Source organism: Wolffia australiana, chromosome 11 (assembly GCF_029677425.1).
Source record: "Wolffia australiana isolate 7733 chromosome 11, ASM2967742v1".
NCBI lineage: Eukaryota > Viridiplantae > Streptophyta > Magnoliopsida > Alismatales > Araceae > Wolffia > Wolffia australiana.
This window is the reverse complement of record NC_135845.1, coordinates 13,912,915-13,930,623: the sequence shown is the minus strand read 5'-3', so window position 1 is coordinate 13,930,623 and position 17,709 is coordinate 13,912,915. Positions and strand designations below refer to the sequence as shown.

At 43.7% G+C, this 17,709-nt stretch overlaps 1 protein-coding gene and 2 non-coding genes across 5 annotated transcripts; all 3 read right to left on the bottom strand.

Moving 5' to 3' along the window:
* Positions 1 to 579: 579 nt before the first annotated feature.
* On the bottom strand, positions 580 to 16,141 carry LOC144709159 (SNARE-like superfamily protein). 3 transcript variants are annotated; one of them, XM_078582585.1, is made up of 6 exons: positions 16,013 to 16,141; positions 14,718 to 14,982; positions 14,530 to 14,644; positions 13,782 to 13,900; positions 5,586 to 5,668; positions 580 to 862 (listed from the first exon to the last, which is right to left on the bottom strand). In XM_078582585.1, exons 2-5 carry the CDS (start codon positions 14,957 to 14,959, stop codon positions 5,617 to 5,619), a joined length of 528 nt encoding a protein of 175 aa, XP_078438711.1. In that variant the 5' UTR covers positions 14,960 to 14,982; positions 16,013 to 16,141; the 3' UTR covers positions 580 to 862; positions 5,586 to 5,616. The 3 variants fall into 3 exon arrangements, with proteins under 3 accessions (XP_078438711.1, XP_078438712.1, XP_078438709.1); XM_078582586.1 differs by lacking the exon at positions 580 to 862 and adding an exon at positions 4,282 to 4,402; XM_078582583.1 differs by lacking the exon at positions 580 to 862 and having other exon boundaries at positions 5,461 to 5,668; positions 16,013 to 16,140.
* LOC144709961 (small nucleolar RNA snR60/Z15/Z230/Z193/J17) lies at positions 15,506 to 15,600 on the bottom strand. The gene has a single exon (XR_013583175.1). It is a non-coding gene; the product is annotated as a small nucleolar RNA snR60/Z15/Z230/Z193/J17 (small nucleolar RNA).
* Positions 15,877 to 15,969, bottom strand: LOC144709964 (small nucleolar RNA Z43). The gene has a single exon (XR_013583178.1). It is a non-coding gene; the product is annotated as a small nucleolar RNA Z43 (small nucleolar RNA).
* Positions 16,142 to 17,709: the final 1,568 nt, after the last annotated feature.

The window sequence follows — 17,709 nt, the reverse complement described above, 5'->3', positions numbered from 1 at the left end:
GTATGTGACAGTGATGGGATACCCCCGGACGGACGGATGGACCACATCCGGCGATTTTTCATCCACATCCGTCTGTCCATCGTCCCAGACCTCCGGATGGACGGTTTTTTCGTTCCACGGACGAAAACCGTCCCGTCCGATGGTCCCTGGGACGAAAGTTCATCTCGAAATTCGTCCATATGCTCGGACGGGACGATTTTTTCATCCAAGGATGGAAAAATCATCCTGTCCACGTCCCTGAACTATATACACAACAGTTTATGGACAAAATTACTGTAGCTAACATCCTCTCAAGCTTATTTGTAGATGCCTGAAGGATGCATTTGTGTCGTGAGACAAAAATGCCATATTTTTAGTATTCAAATTCCATACTCAAAGCATTCTTTCACTGACTTCGAATATGTTCTGACGGAGATTGTTTCAGAAATATGGTATGATCGTCATTTTTCTGGGTATACCCCACACCATTTAGTGATTGAGGGAGCTTCCCAAATCCCATTCATGGATATTGTTTGAGTCAAAATAGAGCCTCATTTAATTTGAAATCTTTTGAACCATACAATTGAGAATAATAACCTGAAGGGATAAACGTATAAATGTATTTATCCAAATCACCATATAAAATGTATTTTGTTACCATAATAATGCAATTTCCACCAGAAGCATGCTGATATAGAAACTAATATGCAGAAGGGATTCAGTTTTGCTACAAAAGTAAACGTGATGCCAAACGTCGTTGAGGACATTGTACGGAGGGTACCGAGATGATGATCTGATACCAAGATGATGTCACAGATCGTCGAGGACATCGTTTAGAGGGTACCGCCATCTGCAACCATATAGTGGAGGTGGGTACCATCATCTGCAAAGATACATAATCTCTGTGAATCTTAATCTGAAAAATTGATAATTTTTGGAGCAAAAATCGGAGTGAAAATGAGGCAAAAGTAAAAAATGCTAATTTTTGGATAGAAACCGGAGCCCACCTCCACTATATGGTTGCAGATGGCATTGGCGATGCCTTCAGCAAACTCCAAAAAATTATCATTTTTTTGTTAAGATTCACAGGATCAGATATCTTTGATTTTGCAAAGAATTGGGATCTTCGCAAGTGATATAGTTTTATTTTTTCCTTTGTGCTGCTGAAGAGGTTAGTATGTTCAATTAGGGCTTGGTTCGTTAGCTCTGATTTGTGGCCTGCAAAATTTGGAAAAAAAATGTGACTGAGAGGACCAAATTATCGTGTGCTATCGCCTATCGTTCAAATAATTTTCATTTTAGGATGCACAAATCTGGGTTTATTTGATTTTGCTCACAAATTTCATTGCTAGAGACTTATTTTTCCATTGAGAAGAAGAGATATATATATTGTGGGGTTAGGGTCTGAATAAATTTTGTTATCTCTTATTTCAGTTATTCATTTGGTGTAAGCTCTTGTTGATCAGAAGCTACCATCGCTCTATCTTCCGGATAACAATGTGAAGAACATTGGCGAGATTATTGCGTTGGTTTGCTGTCCAACTCCCAACAATATGTTCATGAATTGTGCTTTATTCTGCTTCAATGAACCTCCGTGGTTTATATGTGCTTCGGTGAATCTCCATGATTTATATAGTCTTTGGCGAATCTCCACGGTTCTCCAGAAACACCGTCTGTCCAATAGAGAATACACATGTCCAAGTTGGTGTTATACTTCAGCATGTATTAAATGATGAATTTAAATTATGCTTGCTCCATTGTACTGAGTGATTATTTAATAGATTGTATGCAACTCCTCCCTCTGACACACTCCATTCTCCCTTACTCTCACTCCTGTCAGAAACCCTGCCCCTTCTCCCTCCAGTTCCCTTCTCCCAACATGTCCAACTCATCTATCTCATTCTCTGATTTCTCATTCTCTTGTTCATGCGTCCAGCAAGCTAGAGGCTCATGGTCTACATTCACTCCCTTCGGTGAGGAATCTTCCTCCGGAAAATGGTGCAATTTGCACTTGAAATGTATAAAAGCTGGAGCAAATCACCATATAAACGGTGTTTTGTTACCATAATGATGCACTCCTTTCGGCGAAATCACCATGTAAAAAAAATTTGCTACAAAAGCTAGAGGCTCTTGGTCTACATTCACTCCCCTCGATGAGGCATCTTCCTCTGGCTAACTACATTAGGGTACCTTATTACGTGCACTATTTGATTTTAATTTACAGAATGATTGATGTATTGGATCTTTTCCAAAAGAACCTCCTCATAGGTATCTTAAAGATAGATAGTTGATCGCAGCAGAACCACGCACCCGACTTCGGTCCCACTCTCTTTTGGCTCCCCTCTAATCTTCCCCCGACCTTCTTAATCACTAACTGCCAATATTTGGTCAATAGCCGTCTCATCAATGGCATGTCTATGTAGCACATAGGTGATGTCCTGATGGACGTCCTCAAGGCATCAGAGCAATGTGCCTCGGGTGACAACCCTAACCCCACATGCAGAGTTGGTTCTGTTGATCCATAAATCCAAAGAATCAACATACATGGTTTACGATGTGGACAGGTTCATCACATAATCCATGGAGCTTTCGAGAAGGAATGTGATTTCTTTTATGTATTGGATTAATGGAATGCCTCTTGGGTAGATCGCCATTTGGAAACTCCTCTATCGGCCATGTGCGCATGCTTGAATGGTACGTTTTGACATGGCGTCCACTGCTAAGCCTAGCAATATGTTAGGCTACCTTGGATCACATATAAAAGAAAGTATGGAAGAGGACAGAGAGAAGAAGATGGATGAATCTGCACGTGGGACTACACTTGGGTCCGCAAGTGTGGAGTGGATATAAGCCAAGGCTGCAACTGCCCCGGGTAGTAAGTAACTACCCGGGCTAGGATCAAGGACTTCTTGCTCCTATATAAGGAAGCCTCTCGGGAATGGAGAGGGGATCAGTCATTTGACAAAGAACTTGGAGATCGCAGGTGTTGCTGAGTTTGGCTGCATCCAGCTGGAGAGCTCGAGGCACTACGTATCTGAGATCTTCCTCTCTGTCTGATGAATTGTAATCGCTGCCCTATCGATGTGAGTCTTTTCTATCTTTTTCAAGAGTATGTTTCTTGATTTAGTTAGAACTATATCACAAAACTGGTGCTAAGGGATATCCATGCTTGACTCCTTGTTGCAAGATAGGATCTTAGAGGGCAGTTTTGTTATGTTAGCCTAGAGGGGCATTTCAGTCGTTTAGTTATTTTTGTATTTCCTGTAAATAGGGATGCCCCCCTTTTAGGATGGCAGCGAAGAAGTAGATCGAAGTAGGGTCTTCTTGTCTCCCCTCTCCTTGTCTAGGTCTGGTCTCCCTCAACGATCCCCCGCCCTCGTCATCGTCTCTTCTTCACCGTGTCTTCACGCAGCTCGTCCTCGGCCAATCCCTACCCTCTGCTCTTCCTCCTCTCAGATCCTCCCCGTTTCACCTCTCAACCCTGGGAACTTACACCTCCCCTCGTCCTCTACCCTCCAGTTACGAGCCTGGATCTAGGTTAGTATCATTGCTTATGGATCCAAACCCCCTTAGGTCACCCAATCACTAAGACCACTGAAGAAATCGGAATTCACTCACTGCTCCACAAATTCCGCCTATCTGGCGGGAAAGTTTCACTATCTCATACAACCACAAAAAGTCATGGTCGAGGGTTTAATATGCCTTAACAAAGTCCATTTTCACATGACGCCCATTAGTTCCTTTTCTCTTCCATGTCTCTGGGTTTTTGTTTGCCACTACTATGCCTTCCACCAACTCCTAGATCTCACCAAATAAGAACTCTAGAAAATTGTGTATACATAGTCCCATCTCCATTTAACTCATTGATGGACTCCCTCACCTCATCTGGTAAGAAAGTCATCACTAGAGCTCCTGCTGTGCCCCAACATATTCCTGGTTCCTCCTGTGCAACTTCAATATTTATGCTGATGTCCCAATTCCTCTCGAAATCGGATACACATTAGCATCTTCCCCTTTCAGCCAAAATTTTCGCAAATATTATCTCCAATACAGCTCCATTTTCATAACTTCCTCGTTTCTTCTTCCCATAAACTACATATATCTTTCAGGCCATCTATTTTGTGGGTCTTTGCAATGCATCTCTCCACCACTGGTTCCGCCCATCCCAAATTTGCTTCCTAAGCCTAATTAAAATATGTCCTAGTCCTACAAGTTTCATAGTTAACCTCATCATTGCCACACCCTTTCTAGAGGGTGACAACATCTGCAACATCACCTCTTTTTCAAAACCCTTCTCTTGCCTTGTGTATTTTGAAATATGTGGACGTGCTCATGTCGTCAAATATCTTATAGAGATCATCCTCTACGACAATATAGATATCATAGACCCCCCCTAGGTACACCGAATTTCCTCCTTGAGAGCCTGTTAGACAAGAAAGATAACCAGAAATTGAATTGATGGAATAGATAATCTCCTAATGTATTATTTCATAAGATCGAATATCTTCTCTCAAATATGTTACCATTTCTCATTGACATCAGGTTAAAACAAGAAAGCCGCCAAAATCAATTCGACGGGAATAAACAAGTTCCCAAACTAGTTGCTTTGTAAGATCAAGCGCCTTCGCCCAATAATACAGAATTCTCTCAGTAAATCGTCTTTGAACAAAAAAGATAAATAGATGGATTGATAAGTTAACTTTTGGTAAAATTTAGGTTTTTGAAAACACACTGATCTTGATTCAGACAGTAAGATGCCAACAGTCAGCATGGTCCCATAAATATGAAATGAATTGTGGAGAGAGTACGAATCAGAGTTTTTCTCAAGAAATTTATAAAATATTGTATTAATTCAGGAGGGCCCCCCAAATCCAGGATCTACTCCAGAGTTACGTTCAGAAATGTGAACCACTGAATATCCCCAAATGTATCACATGTAAGTTTATCTCCGCATCAAGGAGTCTAAAATATCGACATATGCATGAAGGTAATAGGTACGGTGTAGAAAAGAATGAATCTCTTGATTGATTGCCCTTCCAGAACCAAATCAAGGTTCGTACCATAATCATATTCAAATGAGCACTGAAATTATCTTAATCAAGAATGTTAATGCGAACCAATGTATCCAAATCAAGAGAGATTAAGAGAATAGAGGACAAAAATAAAGAGACGGGTAGGGCAAAAAAATTACTAAGAGATAATGCAAGTTAAGCAAGGAAAACGTTGAACGCTAGAATGAGAGAGTAAGAGATTGATTGAGAGTAAAAGAGATAGAAAGAGGAGAACGGAGAGAGAAAAATCATCTTACAAATAAGTAAAAAACTTCTCTTTGAGATCAGGTTTAACGGAGAAAGAACAATTTCCTGACACCTTTGCAAGAGTAAAGATCTTCCTCCAGTTATTTAGATTTATCTCATAGAGGTCAGGTTTGGAAAAGTATAAAGGGCAGAGTGAATAGTTGATGGATTGATCGAGAGAACGTCGGAAAAAAAATATTGATAAATATTATAAAGATGGAACATCAGGATTGATTTCACAATACAAATACATGTGGGAACTCTAGAGGAAAAATGATATTTCCATTATTGTGATTTCATGTTCCCTACCTTCGCGGAAATAGCAATGTGAGCGGCAGTACTACACTATAGTTCGTATGTATTGGTCAAGTTTTGTATTGAACAATTCACACCTGCAAAAAATCCCAAAAAGTATTGATTAATGCGTCATAGTTCATCCAATGTATTAAGAATCCAGAAATCAATACTTCATGGAGCAGATATCATTCATAAGCTTACTTATCCACTATTTGTTTTTTTTGAAAATTTGAACAGTGATCACATGCCCATGCTGTGGTCACCAACAAGGACTTCCCAGGCGGTCATTCATCCTGGTACTGCTCTCGCACAAGCACGCTTAACTTCGGAGTTCTAGTGTGCTGATACTAGTGTAACTTATCCACTATTTTAGAAGGCTAGCATTTGAAGAGCAGATAAAAGGGTACATTAGATCGGTGAACTTCAACACATAATTTCATTATATTTTTTATATTCATCAAGTCTCCTCTACCTGATGTGAGCAGCAGCTGGATTTTTTGCGGCCAAGGCCATACAAGCTTCAACTAAATTTGAAGGACTTTATGCAGGAATATTAAAATTGTTTAGAAAGATTACCACCGGAAGATATACATGTTTTTTTTATGTTTTCTTTTAGAATGAAACTTTAATATAGAAAAATATGAAACGCATTAGCTGGTTTGAAAGAGGGATATTTCTTCAATAAATTTAAAACTTAAAACCAAAAGGAAAATAAAACTAACAAAACCAAATATAATACCAGACATGCTTGGGGTGAGAAATCAGTTCGTCCTAGTTCGTCCGACCTTCCCTCTATCCCTTTTCTCCCTTTGTTTAGACTAGACTGGAAATCAGTTGTCTATCTCTCTCGGCATCGACAAAGCCCAGAGACGAGTTTCCTTTCTAAACCTGTTCAGGATTATTGTTGGATTCTTATCAGTATCATTGGTTTCTTATCAGTGACGTCATAGCGACTCGTTCCTCTGACGTCAGCATGCCCAAGAAGAAATCAGTCGCCAGTGAAACCAAGAGTTTGTCCAAGGGAGCGGTCAAGGAATTGGAAACCAGTGTGACCGACCTGCAAGCTTGCATGATGAAGAGAGCCACACCCGCAGATGTCCAAGTGATATGCGCCGAACAAACTCTGATCAGCGAGAAGCTGGACGCCCTGTTGACTCTGCGCAGCTCGTCTTCACACTGTTCGGCGTCTCCTCATGAGTCAGTTGAGGTTCCTCAACTCTTGGCAAGCAGCTCCACATCGTCCCCAACGCTCTGCGCCGGCCTGCACCCTCAGGACGGCCGAAATGGCGAGAAATCGCAAGCTGGGCACACTGAGACCTGGGAAGGACAAGCGCCCTCAGGACCCCCCCCCTGGAGCTTCCGGTGAGGAGGAATCGGGACACGCCAATGCGGGATGTCCTGCAATCCACTTAGGGATCCTTCCCCCACCTCAAAAAGGGCGAGATCATTGCAAACAGGTCCTCCAGGAACCTCAGCCGAACCTTCTCAACCCTCCTGGCAAAGAGGGCAAGGCTATCCATGGTGAACATGTGCCGCATCGTCTCCGGCGGACTCCGCACTGTCTGGGGGCCGAGACCGCCGTACCAGAGCACGCTGGGCACCACTGGGAGGGAAACGACCATGACCCGAGACACCCGGAAAATGCGGGCCCAACGCTTGGGACCGTCCTCGGCTCATCAGCCGGTCATCACCATTCCGCCCAAGCACGACCAGGGACCCAAGCAGGGGTGGCCATTGCAGAGAACTGATCCAGTCAGCGCCCCCTCGCTTGTGGGCTGAAACATCACCAGCAACCCCGGAGGGGACCTCTCGAGATCCCAGGGACAGAGAAGGGCCCAGACAAAAGTTAGTCATTTCCGCAGCATCAACCAAGGCAAGAATATGGAGGCCTTGAGGGCCATCCACGGTGGAGGAAACCATCAGACCAGGGAGATCAGACCGGATTGGGGTCCGATCGCAACCGAAGATTGGCCCCAGTGATGCCAAGGCATGAACGAGGAAGCATAGATGTCCGTGAGGCCACCATTGGGTTTCATGACCCTGCAGATATGGAGTGCAGACGAATGCCCACGGCACCAGCGAAAAACTATCTGATTCATGTCATAAGCATCGCACTGCAGATATTCCCTTATTTTCAGGCGGGGATCTGGAGAATTGGCAGCCGTAGGTGGAGCACTATTTCAGGTCATATCCGGCAGACGACAGAGAACGAATGAGAGTGGCAGCATCATACTAAGAAGGCAAGGCGTCGAAGTGGTTATATTACAGGGACGACCATTCAGGGTTTCGCAGTTGGGAGGATTTTAAGGGCCAACTTATGCAGGTTGTTCGGCCTCAAACTGCACCAGGCTTATACACACCTATTTCAACTGCAACACATGGGCACAGTGGATGAGCTGCTGGATGAGTTTGTCCAATTCTCCGAACATATTCTCGACCTATGCGAGCGCACGGCTGTCCATGCCATCTTGGCTGCGCTCAAACCTGCCATTCGTAAGGAGATATGATGGCGAGATCCTCAGTCCCCGGATGAACTGTTTGATCTTGCGCTGGAGATGGAGGAGGTGCCGCAAGATGACATGGACAGGGGTTGGACCGTTCGCACATTGCACCCACTAAATCAGAAAGATGATCCCAACCCCGACAAGCCACAGGTCGGGCGAGACCAGCGACATCGGCTAGGGGCGCCATGCCGAGGGTACATCTCACCGTGGAAGAATTGAACCGGAGAAGGGCCCAAGGACTCTGTTTCCACTGTGACGACAAGTTCACCCCAGGACACTGCTGCCGCAAGGATCTTCAAATTCACCTCTGCTTAGAGGCTGATTATAAGGATGACGACTCCGACCACGAGGATCAGAGATTCCACATGGAAACCGAAAATGAGGCTGGCGAAAACGTGACCCTGACTTTCATATCCCACAAATCGGCTTTGAACATGACGTCACGAAGAACCCAACTATCGTTGCGCCTACGAGGCACTCTTGAAGGACACGATGTGGAAGTGTTCATTGACACTGGAGCAACAGACAGCTTCATTCAGCTGCAACACGCCCGAGACTTAAAGTTATTGTTCCACCCTATCGCTCCATATATACATCTGCCTCGGAGACAACCGCACACTTAGGGAAGAGTCGCACTGCCCTTAGGTGCCCTTATGTCTCCAAGGACATCTCATAGTGACCGACCTCCTACCAGTTCAAGGGCATGTCATCCTGGAATTCGATTGGCTTGGCTCCTTAGGCTGGACTCAGGCCCACTAGGGCTTACTGTTGCTGTGTTTTCAGGTGGACCGGGTTTGGCACACGCTGGAAGGCGACCTGGGAACCAGCCGACTCACGGAGACCTGGGATCCTAGGCTAAAGGGATCTCCGTACCCCAACCTCCAGTTGATGATGGCACCTCCAGCTCTCCAGGCGCACACCCCAAACCAGGGTCTTCAGGAGGCGAGGGGGACCATCTCATTGCTCTGCAATGGCAGTTCCGAACTGCTGGATCCTAAGTAGCTCCTCCAACACAACCACTGGATCATCAAATCATCCTCAAACCAGGTATGGGGCCCGTGAACTGTTGACCATATCATTACTCACATTTGCAAAAAAACGAACTGGAGAAACTTGTCGCCAAGCAATTGGCCACCGGTATCATCAGACCGTCCTGCACCCCTTTTTCCAGCCCGGCTCTATTGGTCAAGATGAAAGACAACAGCTGGTATTTCTGTGTGGATTGCAGAGCATTGAACAAGATCACCGTCCCCAACCGTTTTCCAATCCCAGTCGTCGAAGAGCTACTTAAAGAGCTTCATAGCATGTCTACATTCACCAAGCTAGATTTGAAGTCCGGCTACCATCAAATGCGAATGCGCTAGGAAGATATAGAGAAGACCGTGTTTCACACACATCAAGGCCACTATGAGTATGTGGTGATGCCATTCGGATTGACCAATGCTCCCGCAACATTCCAAGCTATGATGAACTTAATCTTCCAACCATTCTTACGGACATTTGTCCTGGTATTCTTCGATGACATTCTCATTTATAACAAAAACATCACTGAGCACACTCAGCACTTGCATCAAGCCCTTGCGGTTCTCGCACAACATCACCTGCACATCAACTCCACGAAATGTTTCTTCTACCAAGCTCATGTGGAGTATTTGGGCCACTGGGTATTTGCCGGCGGAGTCACCACCGATGCAGGGAAGGTGGCAGCCATCTCCTCTTAGCCAATACCGCAAACTGACTAAGAATTGCGGGGTTTTTGGGGGCTGGCAGGGTACTAACATTGCTTCATAGCGGGCTATGCTATGTTGGCTTTAGGCCCTTATCCAGCTGCTGAAAAAGGGGAAATTTGTATGGACTGAGTCTACCCAAGAAGCATTTGACGCGGTCAAAAGAGCTCTCTCCACTGCTCTAGTGCTGGCTCTACCAGATTTTTCTGAGGAATTTGTCTTAGAGACAGATGCATCTGGGGTGGGCGAGGCGCAGTCCTCATGCAACACAACAGACCTGTAAGGGAATAGGTGGTGTGGCCTATTAGGCCCACCATCTTCCCACGAAGGGTTCCTTCCCTTAGTCCCACATGGGATAAATTACTCATACTCTCTCTCAGTCCTATAAAAGGGCGTGTATCAACAAGATAAATAAGAGCTTTCCATCTTCTCTTTTCAACAAGATCCATTGCTTTTCTACAGCCAAGCTTTACCGCCCACGACAAGCTCCAAATCTGCTTACAAGCGAGAACTGATTGCAATTGTATTGGCAGTTCGCAAATGGAGGCATTATTTGCTTTTCCAGCATTTCATTATCCGGACCGACCAATGCAGCCTCAAGCATCTTTTTTCGCTTTACCAATCATTTATTGACCATGGGGGGTACAACCATTTATTGACCAAACTGCTGGATTTTCGCTTTTCTATTGAATACGAGGGGAAATACAACAAAGTGCCCGATGCAATGTCTTGTCTACCTTTCGGGGAAACCCTCCAGGATTCCATCTCCGTCAGTTCGTGGTTCGATTTGGGTGTCATTCGTCCAGAGGTTTCTCAAGACTCAGTTTTACAAGCAATTGTCCAAGCAGCACAGAAAAATGCGTCACTCCCACCCTACTATCCCTGGGTATAGAGGCACTTGCTTCATGACGGGAGGTTGGTTCTTCCCCGTTCTTTTCCTTATGTTAAGTCATGGAGGACACTTAGTAGGGTTTAAGCTAACTAATGGGCCCGAGGCCTTGTACTCTGTAATAGCCTAACCCTAGGAGATATTAATAAAAATAACTACTTCAGGCCCAACATGGGCCGCCTAACTTCCCACTAAGGGCCCATATATTAGGCCCAGTAGGGCCTAATATATGTTGGGCCTGACCACAGTCAGGCCCAACTCTCCAACGGCTGAAACCCAGCCGTTGGAGAGTCCAGCTGCTTTAAAAGCAGCTGGACCTCTCTGTTTCAAACAGTCATATATTCAAAATATATGACCGTTGGAAACAGGAAATATTCCTTAGGAATATTCTCTTTCTAACAAGTGAAGTTTTTCTTCTATAAAAGGGGGCCCAGTTCAGCAATAAAAATTATTCCTTCTTGCCCCAAATTCTTCTCTCTTCTTTTTTCTCTTGCCATTAATCACACCTTACATTCACCGAATCTTGCAGGAATTTCATGATGGCAAAATTGGCGGGCATGCGGGATTCCTCAAGACATACCTGCGCAGTAATCAACAATTCTATTGGTCCGGCATGAAGCGCGATATCAAAACGTACGTCAATGCTTGCTCCCGTTTCCAGCAGTTCAAGTCGTCATCACTCGCCCCTACTGGGCTAATCCAGCCACTGCCCATCCCGACACAAATCTAGAAAGACATATTCGTGGACTTCATATGGTCTTCATCGCCATGGGTTCGACTGTATCTTCATGGTGGTGGATAGGCTTAGCAAATATGGCCATTTGATCGCCATGTGACATTCCTTCACCGCGAAAGAGGTGGCCGTCAAGTTTATTCAGGAGGCAAGTCGGCTACATGGTATTCTACAATCCATTGTCTCAGATCGCGACAGCACTTTCATGAGTGCCTTCTGGAAAAACCTCCATTCTTTACAAGGCATCATCCGCAGACGGATGGGCAGACCGAGGTCGTCAATCGCGGCTTGGAGGCGTATTTAAGATGTTTCGCAGGAGATCAACCCCAGAAATGAAGCACTTATCTTCTGTGGGCAGAATTGAGCTAAAATACATCCCACCATTGTCCGGCCTCAAAACATCAGCGAGCAGCAGTCTGTAGGAATGAGGACCAACTGTGCCACAGCCTGTAGGAAATGCTTGAAGATCTGGAAGGGCAGCTCCAGGCCAAGGTAGACCTACAAAGTTCATCAAAAAGGCAACACTTGTTGCGAGTGTCGGAGGCGTTGAAGGCCAAGGAAGAGGCCTGCTCGACCGTGCAACGGAAGGTCAAAGAGATAGAGAGAAAATTGAGGGAGCAACAACAATCGATGATGTACATGGTGAAGGATCTCAAGTGCACGCTCAACGAGAGGGAAAGTAGAGAACATCCTCTCCAACAAAAGTGAATCAATGGTCTTCAGTGGAAACTCGAGGAAATCTATCGACATCGATAGATCACGGCGCAAAGAGGAAAAGTACAAGTACAAGAAGTAGAAGAAGTACAGGAGGGCGCCTCTTATACTTCTTCTACTCCTCCTTGTACTTGTACTTCTATGTGCGCCGTGATCAATCGGTGTCGATAGATTTCTTCGAGCTTCCACTGAAGACCATTGATACACTTTTGTTGGAGAGGATGTTCTCTACTTTCCCTTTCGTTGAGCCTGCACTTGAGATCCTTCACCATGTACATCATCGATTGTTGTTGCTCCCTCAATTTTCTCTCTATCTCTTTGACCTTCCGTTGCACAGTCGAGCATGCATCTTTCTTGGCCTTCAACACCTCTGAGACTCGCAGCAAATGTTGCCTATCCGATGAGCTTTGCAGGTCTACCTTGGCCTAGAACTGCCCTTCCGGATCTTCAAGCTTTTCTTACAGGCTGCTGCACAGTTGGTCCTTATTCCTTAGCTTGCCCATTGATGACCTCAACACCGGCCTCAAAACATCACAGTTCCACGCCGTGTATGGACAGGACCCTCCCACCATTCTCCAATATACGACCCCACCCTCGCCCATTGATGACCTTGACAAATTGCTCCAAGAGCGGGATATAATGCTCGACAACTTGAAGATGCACCTTACGCAGGCTCAACCACACATGAATGACCAGGCAGACAAGAAATGGCAAGAGGTGACACTCCAAGAAGGTGACCAAGCTTACGTCAAACTTCAACCGTTCCGGATGAAGACCTTGGCACGTTGCACCAAGCCATAAATTTATTGGGTCATATCGCATTCTTCAACGCATTAGAGCTGTCGCGTATCGCCTTGATTGTCCACCCGAGATACATCTACACCCAGTCTTCCATGTCTCGCAGCTAAAGAAAACAAATGGCTTGTCTACCCTGAAACCATCACGGCTTTTTGACCCTCGTCCCAAGGCCTGCTAGTCCTCACCCGGTGGCGTAATTCGCCCCCCACGAAGCAACATTAGAGTTGGCTTCTGTCCTCCGACAGTAGTTTCGCCAATTCCAGCTTGAGGACAAGCTGACTCACATAGGGGGGAGTATTGATACGCTCCGCGGTGCGTTTATGAACACCGGAAGCCCAGGAAGCCAAATCAGCCCATTGTCTATATGAGTCAATGTAAGGGTTCTTCCTCATTCTCATCCTCTTCCCTCGTCCCCTGCTCCTCCATTGACCTTGTCAACGTTCCCTCTGCAGAAGTTCTTCCCTGCGATCACGGCAGGGTCGTCTCTCCAGAAATGCGACCTACTTCTTCCGGCCTTCCCTCTACCCCTTTTCCCCCTTTCCCTTGACTAGATTGGAAATGAGTTGTCTATCTCTCTGGGCATCGACGAAGCCCAGAGACGAGTTTCCTTTCTAAACCTGTTTGGGATTATTGTTGGATTCTTATCAGTAGCGTTCGCTCCTTATCAATATCCCAAATGGAACCAAATGCATTGTTATTGTGTCCACTATATAGTTCCCAAAAACAGAGGCATATCCAGTAGTTTATTGACAAAGAGATTGCCCTCACATGTATGAAAGAGATTTCGTGTAATCCCCTCAACCAAAGTAACAGGTAAGTTCTTAGAAAGAATGAATCTCTTACTTGATTGCAGTTCCAGGGGCATACAGAGGATTCTTCATCACATAGTCCACGTAAATGTTGTAAATATATCTCAAACTCTCCCGAAGATCTCCACATTTTGGATGAGTGACTAAGATAATCTACATCAAAGAATTGAAAAATCCAACGAATAATGTCGCACCAGAATAAATAAGATAAAATAGATAAATCCTTAATACGTAGAATAATTAAATAGATCATACACAAGAAGAAAAGAAGGTCAAGAAAAAAAGATATCCATGGATAAAACCACTCTGCTTAGCCAGATAATCATTCAACAACAGCTCGTTATCCAATTGTAAAGATCAATTTGAATAAATTTGATGGGATTTTCATGAAGACCAATAAGATTTTTATACAAAATCCCTTTCTCAAGTATGTTTGCCACCAGTTTTCAATGAATTCAGCCAAATGACGAAGTACAACAATGAATTCAACAGTTTTATACATAATTCTAATGAAAAAATACAAAAAAAAAGAGAGACTACTACAAAAAATACAAGATCAAGAAGTAAAGATATGCACAGGTTCTGCATTTTTGTTTTCCAGATAAAGATTCAAAAAACACGGTTAGCTCATTTTAAAGATCAATGCCAAGAAAAATTTTCCGGGTTTTGCTACAAGCCAAAATACCCCTCTAATTTACTTTTGCAACCAGATTTCAATGAAATCGGCATTGTAACAAACATATCCCCGAGAGGAGAAATGTAAATCAAACGATAAGACAAACCTTAATCCCCGATGGACTCTCCATGAAGCTCAACTTGTAGGTGTTCGTGCAGAAGCAATGGAACGAACATCCTTGTCCAGGAAGAAGAGGTACTCCTAAGCTCCCCTTTTCCGCACTGCATCAAAATATCAAATAATGCAAAAAAAAAAACGCTCCCACAGCTTCACTCCATCAAAATCAAGCCCAACCTTATCGGATCCAGCTTAGTGGTGAAAGATTTGAGGGAGAAGAGAAGGCCGAACATGAGTTTGTGGTCTTGATGCGACTCCAGGGTCTTCAGCGGGCGATGCCATTCCCGGTAGAGAAGGCATTCGCCATTGCGATTGAAGAAGTATATCATGAACGTGTTGTTGCCCAGAAGGCCCGTACCAGTTCCTGCCGGCGCTAATGGAGATGGGTTCGATTCCGCCGAAGCCCCGAAGAACTGCATCTCCTCCTCTCCCTGGCCGATCCCTAATTGCGAAATTAAGAATGAACAAGTCTAAGTACCCTAAAAATTGTAACCCATGTGCTCATGAACAAACTTGTAACCCTGATGAACATGAAAGAGTACTGAAATATATGAATTGATATCAGGGTTACGCATTTGATCTTCCTTGTAAAAATTTATGTTTTTGTTTAGGTGTCCAATCCTATCTAGGTATTAGAATCACTGACATTCATCAGGAAACCGAATTATAATTTCATTCACGTTTGATCATGCTTCTTGATTATATAAATTACAATCACTGCTCTTCATCGTTCTTGTTAACATAAATTGCTATCAGGGTTTCGCATTTGATCATGCTTGTAAAGATCGATGTTCTTGTTCAGGTCACAAATCCTATCACTGATCTTCATCAGGTGGCCAAATTATTATTATATTCGCGTAAAGCACTTCAGCTTCAAAAGTCGAACAGAATAGTAAAATCTAAATCCGAAAGTCGAACAGAATAGTAAAATAAACAAACTAATAAATCATGAAAGGATGGACTTGCTCGGTCGTCAGATAGGAGCGAAAGAATTTGTCTTAATCAACAATCTCTCATCGAGATTATCATGTGAACTATGCATACACATCACTCGACATCACGCCATCCAATGAAACTCAAAAAAGACGAAAAACGAAGCATTACAATCGCCGAAAAAATCCAAAATTCAAGTCTAATAGACACAGTAATGAACGAATCATTAAGCAGATTGCGTCGAAGGCCTCATAGAGAAGATTAGACTTTCCACACAGAGAGTTCGGACATATGCTAGTCATTCTAATTGATTGAATCATCGGCCAACAACACGCGAATCAAATGAATCTTAAAAAACAATCCGAAAAGAGTAAAAAGCGCAAAGTGTTTAGGGATTTGAGTACGGCTCGGAATATGGGTGGTGATATAACAGGATGGTCGGCAAGGCTTACGCCATTACGACGAACGCGACCTTCACGTGAAATCATCATCGCCGTGTACCTAAACATGAAATCAAACAACAGATCGAGAAATCTCACCGGCGAAGACGAAGCAGCAATGAAGATCAGCGAAGCCCTAGAAGTTAGTTCTGAGAATGGGGCCTCTGGGACGTTTATATGGGCGAGCGATTTTCAGAGAGTAATCTCAGCCGTCCATTCTAATCATGTGATGAGAGTAGACCATTTAAATACGGTGGTCCCTTTTGAAGCTTCATTTGGTAGTGTCAAAGAGACAACTTCACTACTGTAGTGAAGCTGTCTCTTTGACAACTTCATCTGATATCCGTCCAATATCCAATAACTGGTAAATGATAAGGTGGTTTCTGATACCGGATATCAGATTTTGAACGGATATCGACATTTCTATATATAATGGGATGTATCTCGACTAGGTTAGGGTTTGACATTTTGGACCGGGGACCGGTCGGACCGGACCGAACCGGGACCGAAAAAAGACCGGACTGGAAGTGGACTAAACTTTAGGTAAGGTTTAGGTCCATGCCAAAAAACCGGACTGGACCATATCCCATATACTAAAGGGCCGAGATAAAATGGTAAAGCGCAGGTTCAGTCTTGTGTTGGTTCGATTGAGTGGACTTCCTAAGATCAACAGTCAAATAAGACAAGAAAGAATGCACCTTACTTATTGCATGTGAAGCTAGGGGTTGTACTTAATGATACACACGTACCTGCATGTGTATGTGGTTCAAGTGCACTTGAGCTTGTAACATATCGTGCACTGCAGTGCACGGGTTCGCGACCGTGCTTGTAGATTCAATTGTGCTCAAGCATGTGTGTGATAATTTTAGTGCACCAGCGATAGCACACGAGTATGAAATCATAGTTTTGCTTGCACACAGTATTCCAATATGCTCACAATAAAAGGCATGAGTTTCCGCACTTTGCACCACGCTTGCATGTATGCATGTGTGAAGTTCTTACATTTGCGACATCCTTATTGTTCTCTAATTGTCTCGTATGTTTTAGCTACTATGATATACCAAATTCTTCTATCTCTTGGTGAATTTTAAATTCAAATTTTAACCATATGTTCTGGTGGACCTTACCCTTATTCTTTATATACATGTTTGGATGTTCAGGGTGAAGTCATGAATAGCATTGCACTAGTACAGTTTAAAATGATGATAAACCTTAAACCCCTAAATGAACTTATGTAGGTCCAAACAAAAATTTAAACTAGTTTCTATGTAGTTATAAGATTTTTTATTTTTTGGGTTTATAATGACCAGCAATCTGGATGACATTCGCATGAAAAAATTAATATGAATCAAAATCAGCCATTTAAATCAAACTGAGACATGTTGATGATTGAATCACATTGCAGGGAGTTTAATATGTCGCATTGTGGTTCCTCAAATGAGTTATCTTTAGCCAAAAAGCGTATGGTCCGAAAAAGTATTCTCACGCTCAAGGTATTGGATCCCCATGTTTCCGTTTCAACTAGTATTGTCATGAAATAAGGATATATTATCCCCATTGTAGCCTTGTTAGGAAGGATGCCTATCAATAATAATGTGGAAGAATATGGAGGAGCTCACATAGAGACTTGCACGTGTATTTCCCATATGTGAATTTAAGTCATTTTATACCTAATTGTTTTTTTCTTAAAATCCTGAACGTTTATTATGTCCTCTAACGTCCAATAAACCGTTTGTGCATGCCACTCTATGCCCATGTACTTTGTCTATTTAATGAATCCATTGGCCCAGTAACTA